This window comes from Acipenser ruthenus, chromosome 7, assembly GCF_902713425.1.
Source record: "Acipenser ruthenus chromosome 7, fAciRut3.2 maternal haplotype, whole genome shotgun sequence".
In the NCBI taxonomy this organism is placed as follows: Eukaryota; Metazoa; Chordata; class Actinopteri; order Acipenseriformes; family Acipenseridae; genus Acipenser; species Acipenser ruthenus.
In genome coordinates this window covers 48,093,185-48,121,080 of record NC_081195.1, presented here as the reverse complement: position 1 = coordinate 48,121,080, position 27,896 = coordinate 48,093,185, and the positions used below count along the sequence as shown (strand labels likewise).

Sequence of the window (27,896 nt, the reverse complement as noted above, 5' to 3'; positions counted from 1 at the left end):
TGAATCACCCTTAATGATTTTTGGAAATATGCATGATTAAAATGTCAGAATGTTTGACATAATGGTTTGCTGTGTTGGCAAAGTCTTGATCAATTTGTCTACGATCTACTTGTGATCAAGTTAGATTCATTCTTTTCTGTCATGAATGTGCATATTTCAAAATATTTAAATGAAGTTGAGGTTTCGCAATGGAAATTGAAGTTTATTAAATTATTCAATTAATGCATTCAAAAGATTAATGTGGACTGTTAACCATATAATCATTACTTTCCAATGCTGCTCCCTGATCCATTTTAAACCACTGAAAAACACCACTGACTGGCACAAACATTAGGGGTGTAGATGCAGAATCATGACATTTGCTATGTCTAAAATGATTGAGGTTTTTTTTGGTTATTATTATTATTTTATTTATTTATTAGCAAGTATTACTTGTGTCTTCTAATATTATAATTACTGTAGTTTGCTTTGAATGTTGAGAATGTGACAGACTGGCATTAATACACCAATTAAATGAAAAGCTATATAATTGTGTTGGTAACATGTGAGCTAGCCTCATGATTACCATTTTCATAATCAAGATGAATAAAAACATTATACCCTAGATAACCTGACAGTATTCTACCCTAAAATCTACTTGCTGAAATATACAAATATGTGACGTATGAGAAATTATTTGTCTTGTGATGATGGACCTACATAATCTACTCACCTTTTAATATACTCATCATGTTATGTACTGCCTGTTCTCATAACCCATTTTCCTTCTATTTAAAGTGTATAGAAGATGTTTCTTGAAGTTTGAGAAGATCAGTTTTAAAGCCTATTATTTTTGTATCCAGTTAATTCTGCAAAGCTGTAGTGTACATATAGGATCATACTGTATTGCCTTCTATTATATCTTAATCACTTTCCATGGGATTGTCATCATGATTTTGGCATTCTTGGTTTGTTCTGTTGCAGTTCCAATTAACTGATCTGTATTGCACTTGTAAAACCCTTTGCATGATCTCTAATTAAAGTGGAGGAAGTAGTTCTATGTCTGTTTATCTATAGCAAACCTGCCACTTGGGATTTGTGATTCTGGTGTCGGCATATAATAATACTCACTATGTTAATGCAAAGGTCCTATTGAGCTGTATTTTAAGGAATAACACTATTTTACACAAAGCATTTTGTAGTCTAGCTCTTAGCAACTGTCAAATCTTTTTTTTTTTTTTCTTGTGTTAATTCCTTCAAACTTAAAGTAGTGCTTCATCTTTATTTCTATGAATAGTTTTGTGCAGATTCAGCGCATGCATCAAATTGCAAAACATTGAGTATTTAATATAGCTGCCTATTCAGTTTGTAGTGCTTTGTAAAATTAGACAAAATGAAGAAAAAAAAGATGTTTGGCAATGTTGCACTTACAGAAAAGGTCATCTGCAGCATGTCATTTTGAAACTGGAAGTCAGGCTCATTCATTTGGGAAAGGTCAAAGACCTAAGAGTTTTGTGGAGGGGTGAGGCTGGTAATTATTTTGTATAAACTCTGATATAATCATTGCTGTGAAGTGTTAAAAAGGGCAGTGAGGTACAGTGGCATCTTGAATATTCAGAATAAAAGTATTATTATTATTATTATTATTATTATTATTATTAATAATAATAATAATAATAATAATAATAATAATAATAATAATAATAATAAATAAAACATTAAACCATTTAAAATGGACATCAAGCCTAATCAGTACATTGGATGCTGCTTATTCGTAGTTTCTGACATGTTCTGGGGACATGCTTGGTCAAGTCTAAATACTGTAGGATTAAATACTGGATTTGTCAGTACGGTTTTATATCAGATTTCCTCTTCACTTATTGGGGATAGCACAGTGTTCCTGCATTCTAATCTGGGCTTCAAAAGAAAGCTGAATGCACCAAACCAATGTATTTTCTAATTTGGAAGCATTCTTTTGAACTTTTCTGTCTTTAGAAGGAATCCTAATTATTTTATTTTGCAGCAGTTTTCAAACCAAGGGGTTGCAATAGTAGGCTTGAAGGCTAAATGTTGAGAAATGGTATTTATTTATTTTTTGCCACTAATGGATTGTGTCCCGGAAGTGTCATACCTGGAGACGTTTTATTTTACAATTTGTGAAATTCTGTTGAAAACATGTTCACATTCCATGCCATGGCAAGTATTATGTATGTATGTATGTAATGTATGTATGCATGCATGCATGATTTATTTACCTGACATTGTATTCCTCATATTTTATTATTACTCAGAGAACATACAGTAGATGCTTTCATAGAGCATTGTATGTGCTGCAAAGGCTTTCAAAATAATATGTTGTCGTTACTTACAATAAGAAGTGTGCTGCATTATCTGCCTTTTGCAGCTGCTGACTGTGCAAAGGCTAAATGTCACTAGTGAACTGTCATCTCCCACAATTCAAAACTATGGAGGGCATTGTTAATACACAGTAGGCGGATCACGAAGAGAAAGCTTGTTTATCCTATATTTATGTTCATTTTTTTGATTAATTGAATAAACTGTTGTCTTCATGCAGGAGCTGAAAGCCTTTCAAGCAATTTATTCTAGATTACAAACTCAACACCTGTGAAGTGCGAATGATTTAATACTTCGGTGGTTAAATTGTATTTAGCCAGTGAGAGACATATGTTATTGGATTTATAGAATGTCTATGAGATGGCACTACTGTTCTACAGCAGTTACACAGACAGCATTCATCTAATGACATCTCTTCTTTGTGTTTAGCTTCCAAGTGCTTACTGTTTGAAAATAATAAGAAGGTGTAGACCAAGCATTATTCTAGTACCACACTCTTTTTGATTATTGTTCTCCATTGTGGTAGGAACAGTGCATTAAACAGGTATGTGGGATGTTATAGTTTATGCATACTCCAATAGCGCAGGAGGCATTGACCCTTAAAAAAATCTTAGTAAGATTAACTAGCCACCTCATTGTTAGCTCTGCTAAATTATAGTCACTATTGTCCTATGTATTGCTGACAGTATTCCCAAATGATTGCGTAGTAAAATGCCTATGCAATTGAATGACAAGGGGGAATGCATTGCAGAAACTACAGCCTAAGAATGGTGTCTGAATACCCTCTGTAGCTCTATATCACAGGTTGACGGTTCGACTTTTTACAGTTGCAGAATAGCAAATGTCAGGATTTGTAAATTGCTTAAAATAAGACATTTTACATGTTTTCCATGTAAGAACAGACAGGTATGGTCTTACTGTTTTCATATTTGAGTGTTATTGAAGAAAGTTTTAAACACAGACTACTTCAGTCTTGCAACCTGTGGGAGGATGTAGGGTTCACTGACACATGGGACACAAAAGGTTTAGTTTGAGATCACCTTGCCGTTGTTCAATTTTTATTGACGGCACAAGGTGGAACTGTTGCACCGTGGAGGAACAATACCAGCGATGGTAAGGTTCCTCATCAGTCCAATGACGGAGCACACGCAGGTGCCGAAAACAATAGTCAAAATAGAAGGCGAAAGAAAAAAATAAAATAAAACACAGTAACAAAACTACAAACAAAAGGTGCTGCTTCTTGCAGCGTCCGCTATCCGGTGCGGCTCGGGTTTCAGTTATGCTTTGCTATTCCCTCACTAACACTCACACGATCCCCCAGCTGAATTATGATAATGTCCCAGTGCCAAGGACGTGATTTTTAAATGGTACTGTCGCGGCTGTCTATAGCAGTGCTTGCGTGTCTCTTTCTCTCATTCCAAACACTGGCATTCTTTCTCTGTTTTGTTTACTCCAGATTTTCAACCCAGCTCCCTCTGTCATTTCTCCTACAAGGCAAGACCGAAGGAACAGCAAAGCGTCACATTTATTGGTTGATTGACTCCCCAAAGACCTGCCTCCCGACCATTCGGAGAGAGAGAAAGGCGGCACACCCTCACCCAACCTCTGTGTCATTGCCATGATTGACAGGCAGATCGCATGCCCCCCCCCCCCCCCCCCTTGCAGGATCATGCATGCGCTTGATAGCCAGCACAGGTCTCCCCTATCACACAACGTTTCCTGTTCAGCAGAATGACGTAGTAGTAATCATGTCTTCATTTATTCTTCAGTGTTGTATTATCTCTTATGACGACATTACTTTCCAATACTTACTATATTTGTAATAAAAATAACAGGTCATTGGCTTGTTTTGCCCCTTTGAACTAATTGTTATCCTTATCATATAGGGAAGTTAACTCCAGCTTATTCTGAATGACAAGGTTTTGTATGAATTATAAAAGCTATAAAAAAAACAAAAAGTACGTTTATAGCAAATATTACTTCTCTGTTATACAACTAATCTTGATAAATATGTTGCTCAGAAGCTCTCAATCTGCTATTCTGGCACTTTTAGTAAGCCTGAACAGTAATTATATTGGCAACTTTTTAAATAGAAAATCCTGGTTTCTAATTATGGATTCCCAAGTTACCTTTATCTTAAAATTAGAAAGTACAATGACAATCTTAGAAAGTACAATGGCACTATCCTCCTTAACGTCTCGGGTATATTATTTTCTAATGTAAAGTTGCTATTCCCTTAGCTTCCAACTACATCCAGTTCTATTAAAACTGAAGTAGCACATTGTTTTAATATCCAGAATGTGTAACTGACCAGGACAAAGCTTTAATGAGGTTAAGTACTATGTCATAAAACACTTGTAGCAAAAGGATAACTTGAAATGAAAAGAAACGTATTTTTTAGTAGAAGTGTATGGCTCAGCATTATTTCAAATACAGCTTGCTTGTCATCTGATGCCCTATGACTTTTTCTGGGCCACCCAATGCTCTTAACCTTGTATGTATCAAGCTTAGTTTTGCAGTTGCTAGAAATTGCTGTGTTAATGAAAACCGCAAGGCTACTAGTGATAATCATCATCGCTGATAAGAATGTTGAGTAATCGGTTTTCTTAGATTCATAGATTCATAGAGATTTCCTTTTTTTAAAAAGGATGTCTTTAAAGATACAAAATGAGTATGTGCAGTTACCTATATTAAGCCATTTTCCTTATATGTTTTATTTAAAAAATGAATTAATTACATGACATTATTAGAATATATGTGTTTCTGGGCAAAAATATGTAATCTGGCATTACAATGGTAATGTATTTATTTTTTTGAATTGTCCATATATTACTATAACATCTTTGAGAAGTGGTTTCCTCTCAGTTTTGCACTTAAAAAATCAAGGCTAACTGCCTAATGCAAATATGTTCTGATTAAATTCGTCAGAGTGAGGTTTAATTGGGCTGTGATCTGAATCGGAGCCAACTCGCCCATATCTGATAAAAATGTTTCATTAATGAGCCGCTATTGAATTCTGTTTTGTTCTGCAATCAGCTTTTGAAAAGGATTGTAATTAATCTAGATGCTGTTGTGTCTCATTACATATTGTAGTGCATATTTATAAAGATATAATATTTAACATTAATACATCTATATCCTAGACCACCCCCCCACCCCCCACTATGTTGGTAGTATACACACAGGAGTTAATATTAATTTCTTAATATACAGGACAACGTCTCCATTATGAGATTAATATTTAAATATAAAACTAGTGTTTTAGTCCTTCAAATGTCATATTTCTTATGAATTTTATATCTACAATTCTAGTATTAGATTTTTGCAAATATATCAAAAGAACTATGCACAAAATAGAAAAGAAATATGAAGCCAAGTTATAAAAATATGCTTTCCAGTTTCAAGATCAAAAGAGAATAACCAATAAACTAACATCAAAAGTTCAAATATATAGTACTCATAACAGGCAAAAAGAAACTCAACACATAAAAATGATGAAGTTTATTAAGGCTCACAAAAGTAAGAAGAATATAAAAGTTAGAAATCATAGTACCAGAATTATAAACATGGTTATGTGCACACAGAATTCATAGCAGGTTACGTGCCGTAACGGTGTTAAGCAGTGTGTGTTGTGTTGGTTGGAATGAAGACTTAGCTATGTTTCAACAGGTTGAGTTTCAATTGCTTTTATAATCGAGTTGTAATGTTAGTTACTTCAAACTTGTAAATAAACTCAATCAATGTTTAAATGGTTCCAACGTTCGTAGTTGTTGTTTTGAAATGCACACAATATGACCAGTTTAGTTAAAGTATTATCTTGTTTAAGTTGTTCATCAAAGTAGCATTGTTTGTCTTTTTAATCTTAGTAAAGTATTACGCTGTATGTACGCTGTATTAATGATGCAGGCATGACACAGCCCCAATAATTCTTTGCTTTTGTTCACAAAATCACCCATGTCTTATTTTCTTTGTATTCATGTCAAAGCAGCATGTGCATAAAGACAGTTTTATTTATTTATTTTTTTTGTTACCAGGAATTGATTGAAGCCCTACTACAGTTAACCTATCTTGTGCTTTGCTATCAAATTATAACATTGTCGAGATGATTATGAATGCTGTAAAAATCACAATGCTTTAAAATGTCCTGTTCTTTATTTTAATTTATTTATTTTTGCTTCCCAGAACACGTCCACAGGTATTTACAGCAGTATGAGGTGGAGTACCTGCAGTTTGCCTTCCGCTGGATGAATAATCTGTTGATGAGAGAACTTCCTTTGAGGTGCACCATTAGGCTTTGGGACACGTATCAGGTAAGCAACTGCCCCAGAAACCGCACTCAAACATCAGCAGATTATTGCTTTTGTCCCTAAATCTCAACAACTGTTGGTTTTTAGTTTCGTCTTTCTCAAAATATATTATTAAAGGATAAAATCTTGTAAAAATCTGAGCTTAAAAAAATGAATTAAAAATAAAACATGTCCGATAGCATTTTCACCATCTCATTTTGGGATAAATTACCAATATCTGGCATGGATGTTAGTTCATTATTGTAAGCAAATATTAAGGCAATAGTAGTAGCTCATTTCAAACACCACAAAATATTTCTATATGTTATGTGTTGCATTATATTTGATAATAAAATAAATGTAATTCAGGAAGGGCTGCTTAGAATCAAGCAGATCAATAAAGTTAAGCAAGTGCATTCCACGCACCTGCATTCCTATTGATCTGCTGTTTGAATGGAACATTGACACTGTTATATTCATATATCTGACATAATATGACTTAATTAGGCACCAAGAGGATAAACAATGTACATTGATCTACTTCATCTTCAATTTGTCATTTTGACTGCAGCTACAAAGAATACTTTATTTCCATTTATGGAGGAACATTTTCGGTCAGTGCACTGTGCTCTCAATACTAGTATCTTCCCTGGTAAGCTTTTACAGCATGCATATCCTCCACAGACCAACAATAAGGACACTTAATGCTAATATTCATTTTAGCATTCCTCTCAAACCTCAAACACGTATAATATCTTCAGTAGTACTTTACAAAACTAACTCTATAGCTATTTGCATGTAATATTTTCCCAGGCATCACATATTTGTTGTTTGTACATGTATGCCAGAAAGAAAATAATACCGACATGCATGGACAACCATACTTTATTTAATAAGCAATAAAACAAACATAAATCCTAAATAATATCCTAAACAAAAACACAATCCAATTAAAATTGTGCTATGAATCATGCATTGCAAAAAGTGGCAAGTGAATTAATGACTGTCGTATTGTATTAAAAACATTAAAATGGAGAAGTGTGCAACTGGCCAATCATTTGATGTCACATTCAGTTTTTGATCATTGGTTACCCATTATTCTGATCAATTCATTTATCTTAGAATCAGTTCCCAAAATGAATTTACAATGTAATTGTGAAAGCCTTCAGAAGCCTTTTTAGTTTTTTTTTTTTACTGAATATTTCTAGGGTTGAGAAGTTTGTTTCTTCAGTAAGGTTTTACTGCAGATTTGATCAGAACATTTTGAGAATCCTGGAATCATTTCCAGCAGAATAGTAAACATGTTGTGAATTTGTGTGTTTGTTTTTTTTTGTTTGTTTATTTATCAAAACCTTGTAATTTATGTGAACCCGAATTCTACTAAGCTTGTCATAATTCTGAGTTAAACACTGGCTTGATTGATTTAAGGTAGACCCCAAAACAGCTTTCAGGAAGATATTTATTCAAGTTTGATGTGCTGCTTTAAAATGTACCTGTCACAAAGACGGCTGGAGTGGATGGTGTCAGACCAGAGTCAGGAAATAAAACAACAAGAGAGAGGTGGAGTTTGGTGGAGCTGAGCGAATGGTCTCGCTCAGCATTTAATAAATAAACAGAACAGCAAAATAAAAAGGTTTTAACAAAACAAAACACAAACACAGGACACGGCACTTACGCCAAAATAAATATATAAACAAAACGGACTAAACAGTAAACGGTGCACGGAGACAAACAAACACGGTGAGTGAAATAAATGGTTATTTTAGTTTAATTTACTTTCCTTTCCTTTCCTTTCCTTTACTACTTTCTTCCTTCTCCTCACCCGTTCTCCACTCTCGAACACCCAACCCCGAGTGAGTCAAACGTGCATCTATATATACTGTTGTGCTGGGATTCAATTACTAATTAGTTATTCACTTGAATCCCAGCACGTGAATTAATTCTGTGCAACCCCGTGCTCACATACTATACTTTAAATGCACGTGCAGTGATGTGCAATCCCGTGCCTAAATACAAATATACAATTTAAATACTCGTGCTGCACACACCCATTTATATCCCGTGCAGCCATCTCTATACACCAACATTTACACACAACACGCAACATACAACACAGAAACGCACACAAGGGCAGGGCACATTGCCACATATACCCCCCCTTGTGCGCAGCACACATGGCCTCAACGGCCACCTCCCCCCTTAAAATCCCCAAAGTCTTGCTTAAAGTCCCGATCCAAAAACAGGGACTTCAAGGGGTTCACAGGCGGCAATGCTGCCAGTAGCCAGGCTGCTGCTACTGGCAGGGCTGTCAGCGTAACTGCTGACAGCTCCCATGCCCCACAGCCAGGGCACCACTCCCCTCATTCCAGTCTTTGGGCCATTGCCTGAAGGATCCTGTGGACGGAGCAGGGTATGGTGGTGTGGCTAATTTGGCCACAGTCGAAACACCACAGCCCTGCTTCCGCCTTTCTCCCTTTGCCCTCCTGTGCTCCTCTCCAGCCTCTTCTCCCCATTTCTTTTCCTTTTGTTTTTCAAAAATAACTGCGGTTCCCGCTCTGGCCTGAGTCCTGGAGGCGCTGTAGATCCCACTCAGGACACCACGTGTCACATTGCCACAGTACCTAATATATTTTCAACTAGTAACGGTTTAGTGTTTTTTTTATTATTATTATTATTATTATTATTATTATTATTATTATTATTATTATTATTATTATTATTATTTTAAATGAATGTTGTCAGAGTAAAAGCAACAGATTTTATTAGTTGACACTTTCTCTTGAGCTAGAACAAAAAAGAAAAATGAAGATTATTACAAATACTTACTTGTAATGAGAATTATCAGTAGATCATAGTAATACATGGTGCTGTCCACATAAGTCTCCTGCTTCTCCCTATTTTTAAATCATTTTCATCTGAATCATTAGTTTGTTGCAGAGGTAAACACTGAACAAAGTTTTTAAGTTGCCATTGAGGAGACTGCAGATGCTCTCAGGTCAGCTATAAATGGAAAGAAGTAATGTTTCACAACATTATTATTATTATTATTATTATTATTATTATTATTATTATTATTATTATTATTATTATTATTATTATTATTTATTTCTTAGCAGACGCCCTTATCCAGGGCGACTTACAAAATATCACATTATTTTTTACATACAATTGCCCATTTATACAGTTGGGTTTTTACTGGAGCAATCTAGGTAAAGTACCTTGCTCAAGGGTACAGCAGCAGTGTCCCCCATCTGGGATTGAACCCACGACCCTCCGGTCAAGAGTCCAGAGCCCTAACCACTATTCCACACTGCTGCCCTTTGAAGCATCAGTTTTACACTTTCACTCCAGATTTCTAAAGTGAATACCAGCTGCTATCGGCTGTTGAGACATATATGTAATGTAGAATCATGTCCATTAGGAACTTAACATCAGATTACTTGCAATCTGAGTATATCTTGCACCAGTGCCTACAGCAAGATTTGAACTTAAGCCCCAGAGTATAGCAACAGAAAAAGAAAAAAACTCCCATGTTTTACTGATTTTTAGACTGGCATGCAGGGAATTTTATTACGTTCAAAAGTTTATCTTGTCCAACTAGAGATCCCTTTGTTTACTTTAACATAGGTTAAAATAAGCCCAAATGCCATTAAACCCACCATTGATTTTGACAGTGGTTGACGGGCTTTCTTTGTTGTATGAGCAATGTTATCATGCACACTTGTTAGTCAGGCTACAAGTCGATAATCTGAGGATATTACTTAATGCTGTGTATTGATTTCCTGTTCTCCAAAGTAAAGAAAAAACACCAGAGAAATGATAGATTAGAAGGATTACACTGGTTTATAGGATGTTAACCTCAATGTTCTGATTTACTAATTCAATTATAAAGTCCTGATTTTCGTAAAGAATTCAATTATCTTGACAGAAGAATTTCCTAATGAATAAAGGTGGGCTGGTGAATAATACAGTAGGGAGGCAGACAGGTTGTTGGGAGATATTTTGTGTGGAACACAGCTGTAAGAGTCGAGAATATTGTTTTTATAAAGATAACGGGAGGTGCAGGTGAGCGTGTGGTGAATGTGTTAAAACACTGACAGTACCAGATTTAACTTTGGAGTACAAATCGGCAGTTTACTCTGAATCTTATATTGATGTTTTGATGTAGGGACTGACTTCACAGAGCTGTATGTTTCTTCCAGCAGTGTCTATCACATCTGCAACCTGCCAACCAAGGTTCATCACATTACACCCCCCAAACCCCCAAGCCGTTGCTCTACAGACTTGCAATTACTTTAAGGAAACCTCTGTTCAGCAATGGCAGTGTGGATGGATCTTGGCATAATATAAAAAAATATATATACCATATACTATATTAAACAGTGATTTTGCTGGCAAGTAAAATATTTAAGCATGCTAATGGTAAAAATAAATAAATAAATAAGCCACTAATTAATTCTGTATCTGAAAATCTATTTCAATAAGTTAAAGTATTTTGTTTACATATAAAATATAAATAGTCAACAGTGTATTTAATTTTAAATTAGAATTAATTTTACAGTTAACAGTGATGGACAAACATGGACTAGTTGTCTTATAGTCAATAATCATTTTGTATACTGTATATGTATTGTCCTTTATCTAGAACTTCCATTTAATATCAATTTACAGTCAGTCACAGCCGGACTTCCAATGAAGATGTCTTTTATTTCTTATGTCAGAGAAAGTAAACTACAATCTAGAGCTATTTGCTGATGTTAGACCATTAAAAAGCAATAGCATGTGTTTCAAAGCCTGGTACATCTTGCTACACCATATATTTTTGGAGGTTGAAGGGTATATTTTTTTTATGAAACTGATCAAGTCATGATCAAGCAACTTTGTCTTTCTGTGGTTTAATATAATTTTATTAACGCTCGCAATAAGATTTATGACTGAAAAAATACCAAAGTATGGGTGTGGCCTAAAGATGACTTGGTTAACCTGAAGCAGCAGTTTTGACCCAAAACTGTTTTGAGCTATTTCTATAAGTTGGTTACAAAGTTTGTATTTTTGGTGAGTTGGCCATTAGCCTAAAGTTTTTCCACTTAACCGTAGTCTTCAGGCTTTTGTGATTAGCTGTGAAAAAAACATGACACCTGTCTCCACAAATGAAAATCCACTCACTTCCAGTTAGTATTTCTGTGATTTAAAGCTGCTCCATCACCACTTCTGTAGACCATTGTCTGACATCTTCTGGGACACGCATGAGGTTTAATGTGTTTTTTTTTACATTTCTCATTTAAAGGACCGTTAATTCTGCTCCATGTGTTTGGAGTAAGTTGGTACCGCATAATTTAAAAGGAGGCACTTATTATGCAAGTTAGTAAAAGCCGCTCAATTGAAGTCTACCATGCTAAAGGGGTGTGAAGTAATTTTCCTTACAATTGTACATAAATAAAGCCAAATGAAAATGCTATAAAATTAAATTACACCTATACCTTATGTTTTAGCAAATACAAATTAGTGACAGATGAAAAGCAACCAAATAGAAATAAACCTTTATGAAAGCCAGTTTTCTATTTAGCACATGCATTTTGTAAGACGCTACTTTTACCCCTCCTGGCATTATCTTATCAACCTGTGTCCATACAGTAGATTTTCCAACCATTTTTGATTTCTTGTTTATATTTAAGTTTAAGGTCGCTGGTTGCACAGTGGTTGCTTGTTTCCTGCAAATGCTTCTGGGAGATCTTGTCCAGGAACCCTAATCTCCCAAAAGTCTTGTCTTATCTTCAGTGTAACTAAATTTTAATGACATTACTGAGTCCCATTTGTATACCCTATGTATTACCCCTTGTGTGATATGTGTCTCTCTTGTTCTGTTATTGCAAACAACTGAGACACATGTTGGTTGATTCTTAGAGTTTAATTTCAAGAGGCCAATTGTAAGCGTGTTTAATGGTTTAAAATAAAATTCAAGAATTTGACAATACTGTGTAAATGTAGTCAGAATCCTACCCCCCCCCCCCTCCCCCCCCCCCCCCCCCACCCCCCAGCTTTCTAGCTTACTGGCCTTGAGTTCCAGCCAGTCCAGGTTTATGAAAACAGCAGGCACACAGACATCATGGATAGATTATCCCCCATTCAGCACCAATGACTGAGGCACCCATATCTGTATGTACTGTATATCTCACTGTGCAGCTCTAATTTTGAGCTGGCAGTGACATGCTTTTTTGTTTGGTGCAGGGGTGTCAAACTTGTTTTGTTTGGCGGGCCTGATTCGATACCCTGGCGCTTGCCGTGGGTCGAGTAACAGTTCTAAAAATACAAAGACGAACCCAAAACCTAAAAATTATTGTATTTAACAAAAATCATCATACATAGCATATTTACATTCCCTTAAATAGCACATATTTAAGGGAATGTAGTTCCTGCTCATGAGCAAGACAAATTGTCATGTTGCTGTGATTGCTGTCAATCGACGACCACGTGGGTGAGATGGCAGTGTGTCAGTTGGTGTCAGTTACGACACCAGTAATACCAGAAAAATGTTTTTAGTTCTGATTTGTAAGTTCTGTAGTGATAAGTGTGAAGGTGGACCAAGAGTGCCATTGTTCAAGAGAAATGGGGAATTTCGTATTCCTTTGTGGACATGAATGGAAAGCCAACATGCTTAATTTGTAAGCAACATGTGGCTGTTGTGAAGTAAAACAACACTAAAAGACACTATGAAGCAAACCACGGCAAGATATCTGATAAATAAACAGGAAGAATATGTGAGGATAAATACTCTGAATTAGCACATTGAAAAAGCAGCAATCGATGTTTACTAATGCTTGTTTTTTAAGCAATGCTGCTGTTAAGGCAAGCTATGTGTAATAGATGTTTCTTCCAAACCATTTTCTGATGGAGTTTTTGAAGAAGTGCTGCTAAAAGCTGATGAAAATACTGTGTCCTGAGAAGCGGCAAGCTTTCTCTGTCATGAATATCTAAAAATGTAATTCTCAACTAACTGACACACGCCTTACTCGATACTCAAGATATCCTCAGCCCAGGCATTTTGAGCCAGATGTTGATAATATTATTGACAATATCACTAATATTCTTTGCCTTAATCTTTTGGTGAGTGTTAAATAAAAAATCTGCAATATTTCATGGGCCGGATGACATCGCTCTGGGGGCTGTATGTTTGACACCCCTGGCTTAGTGTAAATTATGCAGAATAGGTGATGTGTTATAAAATTTCAGGGGACATGTATATTCAGGTGGAGGAGAGTACTGACATTAAAAAGACCACCTTGTAGACAGCATCGACCGCATTTGTGAACAAAACTGTTCTGATCCTGAAAAGCTATTAACAGAATGTCAAAAGAAGGAAGAATGCAAACTGGTCTTATTCAAAGATAAAGAATCAGCAACCCTCATTATCACCTACCTTACTTTTCTCTGGCATCTCTTTCCCTTTGGTGTAATTCATTAATTAATTTCATCCTTCAGGTTTCTTGCCTGTCCCTGAGTTTATAGGGATTAAATACCTTTTGATAGCAGGAATTTACAAGGCTCTTTAGCATTTAACTACAGGTAATGGCTAATGGAATAAGTTGGGGTAAAAAATCCATGACAAAGAATGAAGGTGAAGTACCATTCACATTCTACAAAGATCGACACAGCTGGAATAAAGGAACTTGAACGAAGTTAGATGATAGCTGGAAGGAACTGATACCGGTATATTTATTTATTTATTTATGTGTTACTCTGAACTACCAGTACTTTATTTGATTACAGCAATTACTTTGCAAAAGGAAACCCTTCAATTGGTTAAAATGTAAATGTTTGTTAATGGTTTGTTTATAGGACAGAGTAACAGTCCTGAATGTCAGCCTATCTTGTTTTAATGTTTTACAATCTACAACAGAAAATAAAAAGCATTCAAAGGTGACAGCATAAATGCAAAAGGCTTTCTCCTTTTTCATGACATTACTGTTATTGATTAAGTTTGGAATGAGGTCAGTAAAAAGCCTGCCAGTGTACCTGCAGTGAACTGAACTGGGCTGGGCCTTGTCAAGAAAAAAAAAATACACTGGTTTATAAAATTTAATAAAAAAAAGAATTGTATATAATAGTAACCTTTCAAATGCATAGTAAACACTATCTCACATTTACTACAGGACTAAGCAGTACACAATACTTTTTTTGTAAGGCAGAAAAGTTGTTTGCACACATATGCTTCTGTGGGTGAATGCAGACTATTCAGAAAACCTCATGGCTAATTAATAGGCGTGGGTATTGGGACTGAGGATCTGTATTGCAATATATTGAAATACTGAAGCCAATATTACAATATGTGTTGCGATACATATTGGAATTCAATGCTGAATGATGCTGATGTTGATTTTTTGCTGCCAAAATAAATCTACATATATAAACTGTGCTTTTTGTAATTTATATGCTATTTAAAGTATTATAATGTAATATGACAAATCAAACTCTCATATGAAATGCCCAGTAACTAATTTTTGTTGGCTCCTCTGAAGTACGTGCATGTGCTCCCAATTTAAAAAAAAAAATAAAAATGAAAAAATAGTGCTTGTTTGAAAGCTATTTAAAATTCTCTAAAAACATTGATTTTAAATGTCATTTTTAATTTGTTATTATAAATAATATCTTTATTTTCATTTTATATTAAACATGTTATTCAAAAGTGCATCCTCTGACTGGCCATAAACACGGGTTTAAAGCTGCTTTATATGCGGAATAAACGACTGACCTTGCTTTTAAGATTTAATATATATTACAAAAGCATAAATAAGTGCTACACACGTATTTAAAATATAAGAATACTGGTAAGTAATGTTACTAAGCCAAATTTAGCTGGAAAACCGCCAATGTGGCAGCACTGATCAAGTGGGAATAGCCTAAAAGTCACATGTGAGGCACATGCATTACCTATCAAATGTTACCTCAAGTTCAATGTACAAATAAAACGTGAATTAGTATAATTTGTTTTGGGAAAAATCTAATTTAAAAATCTTTTAATTTGCATTCTGGTAATTTAAGATGTAGGACTGCACCACTGTAAGTAAGGTTGGTTGTACTGCCAGCATATGTTACTTCAGCCTTGCATAATCAACATGCCACAATGTTTGATGCTATACAGCCCCCCTTTTAGATTTTGTATTGGGAAATGATTCCACACATTGTGACTTTGCTTACTGTGTGCTTCTGCCATATTTTCTTTTGTGTTAGCACTGCTCGCATTACGAGGTCTCGCGGGATGTGATTTTCTCGCGAGATAATAGCCGACATTTTCCAGTAGACTTTTCCCTAAGTCATTTTAACCAAAAATACCGGTATTGTTGTTCAGATACCGGTTATTGTATTGCCTGATTAATATCGCAATGTACCGGTATAGGGAGGTGACACTACTGCAAGGGGACCTTTTATGGCTTCAGAAAGGAAGTCTTGCAAGATGTTTATAGTGTTGCCAGTTTATTCCCATCAGGATTTACACCTATGATCGTCTTATAGTGTTTACTATATCTCTGACACACAGCTACTTCATACACTTACACTGCTTGGCTTCTGAGGTAAAGGTAGCTAGCTGTTCCTTGGGATGATAGAAAATCACTGTCTTTCATATACCTGCCTACTCCAATGCCTTAAATAGGTATTTAATCTTTGTCTGAGAAGGAGGGCCTAGACGCTAGTGCATGCATCTGTAAGACTAAAGGGCAGAAAAATGAATGCCTTTTAAAAAAAAAAAACTCACAGGGGACAAGGCGAGGCTCATTGATATTCCAATGGTGCGATTGCATTTCCTTAGCAGGACTATTGAATCCTTGGCATTTATACCCCAGCACTGATGTGATAACAGAATAAAAAAGCTTTACTGCTGATTGAAGTCAAGTAGCAGGGCCATGGTGAAGATCGCTGATGAATGCTATTACTGCTGGAGGCATTGCTAACAACTGCGATTATACAGTGCTTTCCCTAGAGGAAGATTCAAGACCTGTATGGGACCTACTCTTTTCCTTCTAGCAAATAACCAAATCGCAAAAGCTTCTGGCAGTCCAGAATTTAAATAATCCATATTAGGTAGAGCATGAAATTACCAAGCAGTTAACTGTACTTCAGTTACATTGTACAGAGAACTTGAATGTCCTCTGGCCATGGAATTAAGTACTAGGTACCGACCCGGTTCCAGCATGCTACTGACCGGTGCTGAAGTCACTGATCCTGTACCAAACTGGCCCTGCTCAGGTCTTGACCCGCCCGGTCCATATCTATAAACAGATTGAGGCAGCACCTCTACAACTGTATCAGCACACTGCATTGCTTGCTCCTTGCATCGTGCCCGGTTTCTATCCCTGTGAGACATGCAAGGCCAGTCTACTGATTGAGGACAAACACGGCACATGCTCTTACTGCCTGGGGCCAGAGCACACCAAGGAGGCAGTGGTTAATCGCAGCTTCTGAGAGTTTTGTGCCCCTTTTTCCAAGTGTGTGCTTGAGAAATGGCTATTCCGCAGCTCTAAAGGAGTGCTATGCGTCCTTTACTCCTGTGCAGCCTCTCTTAGAGACATGGTTGTGTCCTCACCCCAAGGCTCTGTGCCAATGGAGAGTGGATGACACACCGGGGAAAGTAGCCCAGGAAGGAAACTGTCCTCACAGTCTTCCTCCTCATCCTCGAGCTCTGCCTTTCCTTTCCAGGCGATAGGCAGACTGAGCAGATGGAAAAGCTTTGGGAAGCTGTTTCCCACCAAGGAACTGTTCTTGCTGAATTACTGCAGGAACATTCGGTGCCACCTGTCCTGCCTGTCACCTTGGGCCCCTCTGAGGAGGTGGGCGAACAGGAGTTGGCTTTCCCGTCTGATTATGTGGAGTCCGACAGCACGTCCCTTGAGGTTAAGCTCTCCCTATCGGCAGAGATTATACCGCTAATCAAGCAATTTTGCAAGTGCCCTGGCCTACAGCAGGAGAAACAAGGCAGTTGATTTTGGACAATGAGCCTACCGCCTCTCCCATATCCCCCCTAGTTCACCCAGATCTTCTTTTTTAAATAGTCTTCCTGGGACCATTCGGCAGCAGCTCCTGTTGTTTCCCGGTCGATGGACACCCTATTTAAGGGTGCATGATGCGGAGAAGCTGGGCCTGGTCCATTGGTTAAGGTTAAGGCTTCTATTGCCGCCATGGTCCAGGCACCTAATTTAGCGCTCCTATCTAAGGACGCTGCGTGCTATAACAAGCAATGCTGGGTCTCTGCGGTGATCCTCAAGAGAGCCTATTCAGCCAGTGCGTTCGCCGCACAGCTAGGGAATTACAACAGCATCCTGGTAGCCTACCAGTTACATTTGAAGCGGTCCCTTCTGAGAACCATAGGTAGGCCCTCACCACAACAGCTGGATAAGCTGCACCTGGTTAACAAGAACCTGCTCCGTGTGTCTAAGCTCAACACGACAGGCTATAGGTAGAAGCCAGCTCACACCTTCCCAAACAGCCTTCTATCTAGGAGTGTGCTTGGACTCCTGGTCCATGCTGGCCACTCTGGACAGAATAGCCACCTGTTTGGAGCTCTTTCAGCTTAACAGAGCGCTCACAGTAGTGACTTTACAGAAACTCCTGGGCTTGATGGCAGCAGCTTCCCAGACCCTTCCACTGGGTCTCCTGTGCATGCGCCCTCTGCAGGCTGGGTTCAACAGCAGGGTTTTTCAGCCCATGTTGAACCATGACCGCCTATTAACGGTGTCCCACCACTGTCTAAAGGCACTCTCTTGGAGGAAACAGCTGGCCCATCCATGCCTAGGCATAGCACTGAGCAGTGTCGCCAGAAGGGAAGTCGTCACCACGGACGCGTCCAGCCTGGACTGGGGTGCTGTGTGGAATGTCCGGGGTGTGCAAGGTGTATGGAACCCCTCTTGGCAGGGTCTACACATCAATGTTTTAGAGCTGCAGGCAGTTTACCTGGCCTTGCAGATTTTTTTTCAGGAGGTTCGAGGGAGACATGTGCTTGTCCGTACATACAACACAACAGTGGTGGCTTACATCAACCACCAGGGCGGTCTTGCCATGTTAAGATTGGCTCGGTCTCCCCAGGAGCTGACTCCGTGGTGGGTCAGTTTTTGAAAAGGGCTTGGTGGCTTTGAGCGCCTATATAGGACATTGTTCCTTGCTGGAGTCTAAATGTGGTGCTTAACCCTTAGCGGTCCATTTATTCAACGCGTCTCGGGCGCGCCAGGTCCAATTTATTTTGACACGCGTAGTTTATTTTAGACACGCTGTTTTAAAAGTATTTTTTTTCACAGTAAAACAGGTTTAAAAGGCACTGCATATCAACAGGACACTCAGTACTGCATCTCCAGCACCGCCCCACCCCTCGTTCGCTATATTTTTCAAATAACTCTTAATAATAGTACATACCGATAAATCATCTCTTGATCACTCATTTTATCACCAAACTCCTCAATAATGCGATCCAAGTCGTTATTTTATTACTATAACATCTAAAAAAAGCTCTGCAAATGTCTGTGATATTCTTTGAACGCTGGATGCAGAAGCAGCTATTTTGTTTGTTTATGTCCGTGTTATCTATGTGGTGTCGGGTCTATCAGTATTCATGAGATACGCCCTTTTTTCGGCTTCTCTCGGCTCCTATCAGTCTCACTCGGCCATTGAATGGTTTTTCTCAGCTTTTTCCGGAGAAAAAACGACGAGACCTGTTTTTTGCGTCTTTTTGATGATGCCGGACAGGGTCCAACATTGGACCGGAAAGGGAAAATTGCGATGTCGGACCAGGTCCGACATAGGACCACAAAGGGTTAATGCACTCATGAAGCCTCCATTTGAGCCCCTGCAGTCAGCTGAGCTTAAATTTGTATAATTCAAAGCAGCATTCTTGCTCACTGTCACCTCTACAAAGCGGGTGTGAGATGCAGGCATTTTCTATTCCAAAAGCCTGCTTAATTTTTACATAGGCTAGGACAAAGGTTAAGCTCCATACCAATCCTGCCTTTTTGCTAAAGCCTATCTCAGCTTTCCATGTCAACCAGTCTGTGGAATTAAAGGCTTTCCATCCACCTCCATTTCAGTCTGACAGGGAGCGACAGCTCCATAAGCTCTGCCCAGTTTGGGCCCTATCGTACTATGTTGACTTCTATGGGGCAAAGTCCCATGGTCAAGCCCTGTCTAAGCAACGGCTGTCCAAGTGGATAGCAGACATGGTCAGGACTGCCTATGAGCTGGCCAACTTGCCCCTTCCAGAAAAACTGCCCATTCCACCAGGGGCATGACAGCTTTGTGGGCTTTATTCCAGGGGCATCTGTCAAGGACATCTGCAATGCAGCGATGTGGGCTACTGCCCATACCTTAACTAGGTTCTACAGACTTATTGTTGTGGATCCTCAAAACCCTGGTTTTGGAACTGGAGTGTTAAGGGCGGCTTCTCAGTCGACCCTTACAACACAGGCATAGAGGTAAAACTCCCCTCAATTTTTTCATCCCAGCTACTTGTTACTGGGGTTCCGAATGGTACACACAGGGCAGCCTTCAGCTTAACCTTGTAGCATTCCAGTTGTCTGCAGTCTTGCCATTGCGATGCCTTTGGTACATTCGGTAATGGTTACATTTGGTACTTAAAAGGGAACGCTAGGTTATTATCATAACCCTGGTCCCTAAAATAGAAGTGTAACTATTAAACTTCAAGGTAATTGAATCCATGCGTGCAGCAGGGTTGAAGGATAAATGACGCTGAGATCTGTGACCGCAGTCCTTTAGTGACCTCGGGGGCGGGCCATAACTGCATCACAGGTTCGGTGAGCAGCTTTTGTATACAATATTTAGGATTCTGGTCTTTAGGAGGTAAATACCCATATGGTAATGGTTACATTTCCATTTCAGGGAACCAGGGTTATGATAATAATCTAACATTCACAGACATTCCATTGTGATGATTTGTTTCTCTCAATATTTAATATAGCACACATATTAAATGTTCAGTCTCCAAAGATAAAACCTTAACCAGCAAAATCTCGGTATTTCCAAAAAGGTAACGCATGTTCCTTCTGTAAGCATGCAAAATACATCAAATATTACCAGCACGGTCACAGTTCATGTGTCACACTTACATTTTTAGATATACAGTAGAGAACCAGTCATTCAATTGTTATGAAAGTGGGTTAACACATTTATTAACACAAGTTAAATTAATACCTTTTACAATTCCTTCTTATTGGTGATTGATGACAGTAGCTATGCTATGCTATTCTGGAGGCCTCAAACAGTTGGAAATGCACTGACCAATTGGGGTAGAGTATAACATATTTTCAGTTACTCAGTAAAATATAGGCACTCATGTTAAAAATAAACATTGAATTCATCAATTGCTTTAGTTACTTGAAAGCTAAACTAAAAAAAAAAAAAAAAAAAAAAAAAAAACGGGTGGTGATAACATTTTATAAAATGGGTGCCGTAAGTGGTGTGCTGTTTCAATCTGATATCAATCATCCAGTCTGATAAGACTCAGAGCTTCATGCTTTGATAGATGAAAGTGTGATACAACTGGTAAGCCTACTCATGTGAAAGACTTATCTGAATGATTTTGTGGTTGTGATTGTCTATTGACCTAACCCCCTGACCTTAATCAGGATAACTGAGCAGCTCGTTGTCTAAAAGGTATAAAACAGTGACACTTAACAACTGTGTTTTATTACTTTATTAGGTTCTCTGCCTGAAAGATATGAACAAAAGGCATTGAGAGCAGAATGGGGGGGAAAAACATACATAACAATTTTCTGCAACAGTCAGTTTGACACACTAATCCTGACAAGCAGCGACAGTTTTCAGCACTGGATGCATCCCCTTCATATTTGCAGGGCTTTGTAAACAATGCATTTTAAAAGTGTTGGTGATGATGACGTTGATCTCTGACCTAGTAAGGCTGCCATGTTGACAATGTGTTTTTTTTTTTTTTTTGTCTGTATAGAGACATTTGCAGAGACATTTTTCTTCTTATCTTCATCCAAATGCATTCATCTTACAGTATTTTTTGTACATCACAGTTAATGCTGATGTCAGGTTAGTATTTGCAAGTCTGTGTTAACAGGTGAGGATGTGGGGATAAAGTGGGGATGTGAGGGTGATTGCTTTCTTAAGTTTCTTTTTTTATCTTAAAACGTGACTAAACAGGTGAGTGACAATAGTGAACACAATTATAATTCAATGGTGCTTTAATTATAAACATATTAACTTTATAGCGAGGTGGAAAATGATTGATATGGACCAGCAGTTTCAGCACTAATCCATTGGCACTAAGAACAAATCTATTTAATTAGATATAACTACAGTCCAATGCAGCTTGGGAAGTACACACATTTCCCGCTGGGCTAAATAACCCTGATATGCTCAACAGCAATTATCAGTTTAAGGCAAAGGGGAATTCCTAGAATCTAGACATGATGAACTTGCCCTTGGTGTAGATACACTATATATACTGTCCAAATAAATCAGAACAATTAACATACAGTACATGTCCCAGAGAAGGATACAAATAACCTACTATGAAAATAAGTGACCCTGAGCACACTTCTCCTCTGGTGTGATCCGTAGGAAATTGTCAAAAATGTTGCAAGTCAGATTTAAGGGCTGATAGTGGGCACTCAGTCAGCAGACTTCACAAGAAAAAGCCTAAGTTATGACAAACTAGAGGTTTGTTGAAGTTCAGGTGACTGGGCAAGCAGGAGCAGATGAACAAAGTCTGTCTCGTGCTATGCAAAATAGTTTGAGACTCTGTGTCCCCTTGTACTGCTTGATATGCAAACATTACTGTGCTTTTTGGGTAAAGAGAAGGATTGTGGATTGGAACCCTGCTATGATAGCCAACTTTCCTTCATTTTTCACTAAAATGAATTCTGACATCCCACGTTCCAACGCACAAATTCTGAACTACACGTAATTTAATTTTTTGTGACATGCATTGTAATGCTCATCAATCACAATCACACTTGATGCTCTTTTTACCACTGCTTTGCTTAGCCAACGTATTACAGAATACAGTTGAATGATTGTTTGCATTGCAACCCTTTTAAAAAACAGGTTACAATTGGCTGCAGGTTTTTCTCATTTTAGCTCCAAACCCTAAAACTTGGAACGGTTGCAGTATTATGTCCTGAAGTTGCAAACTGCTCAGTAATAGCACAAGTACTCTGCAATATTATAATATATTTATGGAGCAGTGCAGTCCTTGTACAACAGTAAGGATAGTTTGTTAAAGATTGTTAAACAACTTATGACACCACTGTGTGGTTTATGTTTAGATATGCAGTATGCTGCATGCCACAGATATAAACCATATAGAATGCATTTCCTTCCCACCAAATAGGTTTTCAGAATGCATTGGGGATATTGTTTGCAAAATGTGCTTAATTTATAAACCTAAACTCATTAGGGTATATTAAAGACTGATATATACCTAGAAGGTCATTAATAGCATTGTGTATCAGATTATTTATTGAAAAACAGCTTCAATCTAATTTAAAATATGACTTAAGCTCGTGTGTAACATGTGATGTATAACATAGCATTCCTCAATAAATTAAATAGAAATATAGAGAAATATTCAAATTATCACACTAATTTCCAGTCTTAAACTATACAGAATGTAAAAATAAAAAAGTAACGCCTGATTTCTATTGTACGTCTAAAAAATATAAAAGGCACTCATATTGCTTATTTTTAAACTAAAGCCAACCAGGGACAAGACTAATCCCTTTGTTATAGGTTGGATCCAGCCCAGTCCACATGCAGTATATGTCTTGGCCAGTCTGATTTTGGATGAGTCAATGCAGCATATTGAATTTTATCAGCCAATGTCAGGCACAAACCGAGGAGAAAGAAAAGGCTGCCATTTATCTCTGAAAGATGTTAGCCCAGATCCCATTCCGACAGAACCTCAGTGTAGACGATGAAGGGCAGTGCAAAGACAAAGTAGTGAAGAAGATTGTATTTATTGTGGCATGACGCTAGAATTAGATTAATATGTTAAGTCTATAGAGTCTAAAAGGGAAGTTTGGCTACTTTGTTGGACACACAATTAATTGCTGGGCTAGATGTAAGAACTAATGAGCTGTATAGAGGAACATCAGTCTGTTATATTTGATGATTTACTACAATATAACACACCAAACTTGTGCATAATTCTTATAATACAAATAATAACCAATTTCTTGACCTGTAAATTTTGTCAATGCCCTCATATTGCTCATAAAGTATAGCTGCTGCATGGATTACATTTCATTTATGGTTTTTAATTTCCTTGTGTAACATGGGTGTACTGTTACTGTGTGGATATCCGCTGAGAGAAAAGAGAGACACAGAGGGTTTGAGCTTCAAAACGCCGCTCAGGCGTCCAGATTTTATTAATAAACAAGAGGTTGCAGGCAGTTGCAGTGATTGGTGGCCGCCACTAGGATACCAGCAATGATATCCCTAGTGCGGAATGATATGTACAAACATGTACGTGGCAAAAGTCAAAACAAAACACAGTGGGGAAAAACAGCTAAAAAAACAAAGTTTGCCATCCAGTAGCTCAGCGCTGCTCCCACTAAAAAGGAGGTCCTGCTTCAGGAACCTTCTCCCTAACACAAACTTAAATAAACTTTGATGGGATTAAAGTCCCCTAAATTAATCCCTACCCCAAATGTTCATGCAATTATCCCGGTTACACACACAGTGATAATCTTGGTTGGTCCATCCGGTTCACTCTCCTTGGCTAAGGTGACATATGGCTCCGTGTTCAATGGGACAGTTCAGGCTTTTCAACTCACAACCCAATGCATTCTGGTACGTTTTACCTGTCTCAGGTACCATTCTTTCCTTTAAGATAAGCAGGGCTACGCTTACTAGGATGCATTGGGTTGTGAGTTGAAAAGCCTGAACAGTCCCAAACTGTCCCGCTAAACACCCTATCTTTGGCTATCCACCCTGGCATGAATCATCACCCTAGTACACAAGGATAGGAACAAACAAAAGAAGAACAAAGAAACTGGTGCTTCAGCCTCTTTTTAAAGGCAGATGACCATTGTTAATGGATAATCAATTCTTCAATTGACACCTGGCCACCTGCTGCACATTCTTTTGAATTATCTAAATTAAATTGAAACTCCCTGCTGGCATCCTAGTGGCGGCCACCAATCACTGCAACTGCCTGTAATCTCTTGTTCAGTTACAAACAAAACCATACTATTTATAGCGGTCAGCCTCTGCCCTGCCACACCTTGGTATACACGGACATAATATGCAGGGGTTTCTTGGAACTAGAGACAAAGATGATTAATAAGAGCTTTGTGGAGAACTTCAGGTTTAATTCTCAAGATTTGCCCCATTTTGTTAAATAAACATTCTGTTAGCCCGCAAGGTAAGATTAAAAAAGTAATTGAAAAATAATGTCATTCATTTTAGTGCCCTTCTGTAAAACAAGTACAGCTGAATTTCCAGATGCACGCATTTTCCATAGTTTTTAATGTAACGGTAACAATGCCATAAAAAGATATGATAATGGGAAGACCCAGAAAAATATGTGTAATTGTTTTCTTTTTAACGGGTTAACAGTTTCATTCAGCAATCTCATCCATCCCTTTGTCTGGAAAAGAAAAGGAGCCTGTAAATGAGGCTGGTGCTCAGAATGTATTGAAAGAAGATGAGCACTTTTCTTTATTGTATCCATTAATTAAGTTCCCATCAACCAGTTCCTCCAGGGAAGAGCAAGAAAAATAATTAAAATGATACATGAGGTAGGCAGTTTCGCAATTCAAAAGGTGAGCCGCAGAATTAGTTTAATACATAATCAGACACATTGTACTCATTCATATGCCTAGTTTACTAAAAAAACAAAATTAACTACTTTTTTGGTATTATGAAGTGTAGTGAGGTACAACAAACTAGAGTTCTTTAAAAGGCAATACTTACTATCCAGTCACATACTGATGATTGGCTTGTTCGTAAAAAGTACACTTTTTAATGTTTTATGTAAACCACTAATAGCCCTGCTTCTTAAGTAAACAAGTCCTCTATCAGATCTGGTTTTAATTTATTCCGCAATAACTTTGCAGACCGTGATGTCTGAAATGTGAATTGTTTTGTTGATATAGTTCTATTGAGCTTGTTAGTGTTTACCTTTGCATTGTAGCTCTGCAGTGCTGAGGGGAAATGTACTGTAATAGAGGCGTGAGATTCTGCTGTGAGAGATATGAGAGAAACAAGAGGTTTGCAATTGAAACACTGCGTCGGAGTCCAGGTTTATTTACAGTATTTTACACAGAGAATGCACTCCAATTGCAGTTACACATTGCCACCACTATAGTTTCCCTAGTGCTGGGTTATTCCATGTCAACACAAACAGCCGACAAGCAACACACGAGAGTCTAGCTTGCTTTTTGAATTCAAAGTTTTAAACAAGAAAAACGACATAATACAAATAATACTGTTTACATGTGCAGGGATTCAGCCATTCCACAACAAGATTTTGTTGAAATAGTGCACTCCAAAGATTAATTATCTGGATTATGAAAAGGTGCCTTGTAGTCCTTAATGTCTTAGTTGGCAGCAGTTAACTGATTTTTGTAAATAGAATTTATCAGCAGAACATGACAATATAGTTCAAAGAACTGCCTTATTTTATTTTATTTATATAAAAAGTTTTCTGCCAAGTTTTTAACCTGTAGTACTTTGTATTTAATCACATCCTGATGTAACTATCACTATTTAATCATATCCTGATGTAACTATCACTATTATCACTATTACCTGCTGTATTATTGAATTGTGGTTTGTCAAACTTGTACTTTGCTTGAACAAAAGTTATTGTATTTCTTGCTCTTATTGTATTACTTGTATTGTAACGCTTGAAATGTTTTGCTTACGATTGTAAGTCGCCCTGGATAAGGGCGTCTGCTAAGAAATAAATAATAATAATAATAATAATAATAATAATACTAATAATAATAATAATAAATAATAGGCATAGAGTAAGCCTTCTTTCCCAACAGGCCATCCCAAAATGTGTGTGTGTGTGTAATTTCTGCACAATAGGCCTTACTACTCTACAATTATTATACTAAATTTGTAAAACAGAAAACCGTGAAAAATTGATAACTTGTAATTGTTATACAGTACCAATTTACAAATGCTTGACCTTATTAAAAAGTAAATTGTACAACAACATATTTTTTACATAAATTAATATGTTAAAAAATGCTACATTTTATACTAAATTAATTTATACGCCTGGTATATTGCTGCTTGATAATGCCCACTGCTGGATCAGCACCAGCTTTCATACATCAGTAAATATTGTCAGTGGCTTAATAGTGACGGTACAAGTTATTGTTATGGTCCATGTGCCAGTAAGAATCATGTTCAGTACAACCTATTAAAAATAGTATAATCGACTGTTTGAAGGTCATTCCTGTCAAAGTTCTACATATGCAATCCAATTAAAAGTAATCAAAACGTCAATCAGTACTGTTTCATTTTCTTGATGGGTTTAATGTTGATTTTAAGACCTGTTTTGGGTCATTCTGTGTCAAATCAAAGACCTTCCAGCTTGACCGCAACATTGCTGAGATTGAACTGGCTTGGAAATGTGTCGAATAGGTTGAACTAACTTGCAACACTATAGAAAATTAAGACAGATATAAATGATACAGACTTCCCAGCTGCTAAATGTACACTGTCATTTTCGGACATATTGCCGTACATCTGTGTAAAACGCACTGGGATTCATTGCAGGCACTTTTTGTAATTCCTGTAATGTTTGCTGTATTACATGTTCCTATAGACGGGCTCTGTTTCAGCCACCCCGGTATCGGTACAAAACATTCCATTGTATACAGTAGGCTACTAACTCTCTCTCTCTCTGCAGGGCTTCAGGAAGTATTAAATGTGAGTTTTAGATTAACTTTTTTTTATATATATATATATAGTACTTCAGGAAAAATACATATCTGGTTAAATGGAGCTTTATACTGTCCATTTTCTTGTTGCATTTGAAAATGAGCAAAAGAACAATTTTGTTACATTATGCATTTTATTTACAGCTGACTTATCTCTGTATACAAATTCTGTACCATTAAATATTTTTTAGTTGATGTGTAGTATTTAAGGATATCTTGTTTTATGTCAAACTAATTAACCAAAGAAAATAACTCATCTGTTTGTCTAGTCCATGTTGCTGTAGTCCGGGTCTGACAGACAGATCCTGCAAAAGAAAACAATATTAGTAATCGTCCACTTAATAGCAGAGAG

At 37.4% G+C, this 27,896-nt stretch overlaps 1 protein-coding gene across 4 annotated transcripts in view; it reads left to right on the top strand.

Moving 5' to 3' along the window:
• tbc1d22a (TBC1 domain family, member 22a) overlaps positions 1–27,896 on the top strand; it is a 175,825-nt gene that overhangs the window by 106,227 nt on the left and 41,702 nt on the right. For 3 of the 4 annotated variants that reach the window (XM_034024634.3, XM_034024635.3, XM_059027176.1), the window contains one exon: positions 6,517–6,644. In XM_034024634.3, coding sequence (XP_033880525.1) covers positions 6,517–6,644 — 128 coding nt within the window. Of the gene's footprint in view, positions 1–3,790; positions 3,940–6,516; positions 6,645–27,896 lie in introns of those variants that run through there. The other variant, XM_059027177.1, reaches the window with a different exon arrangement.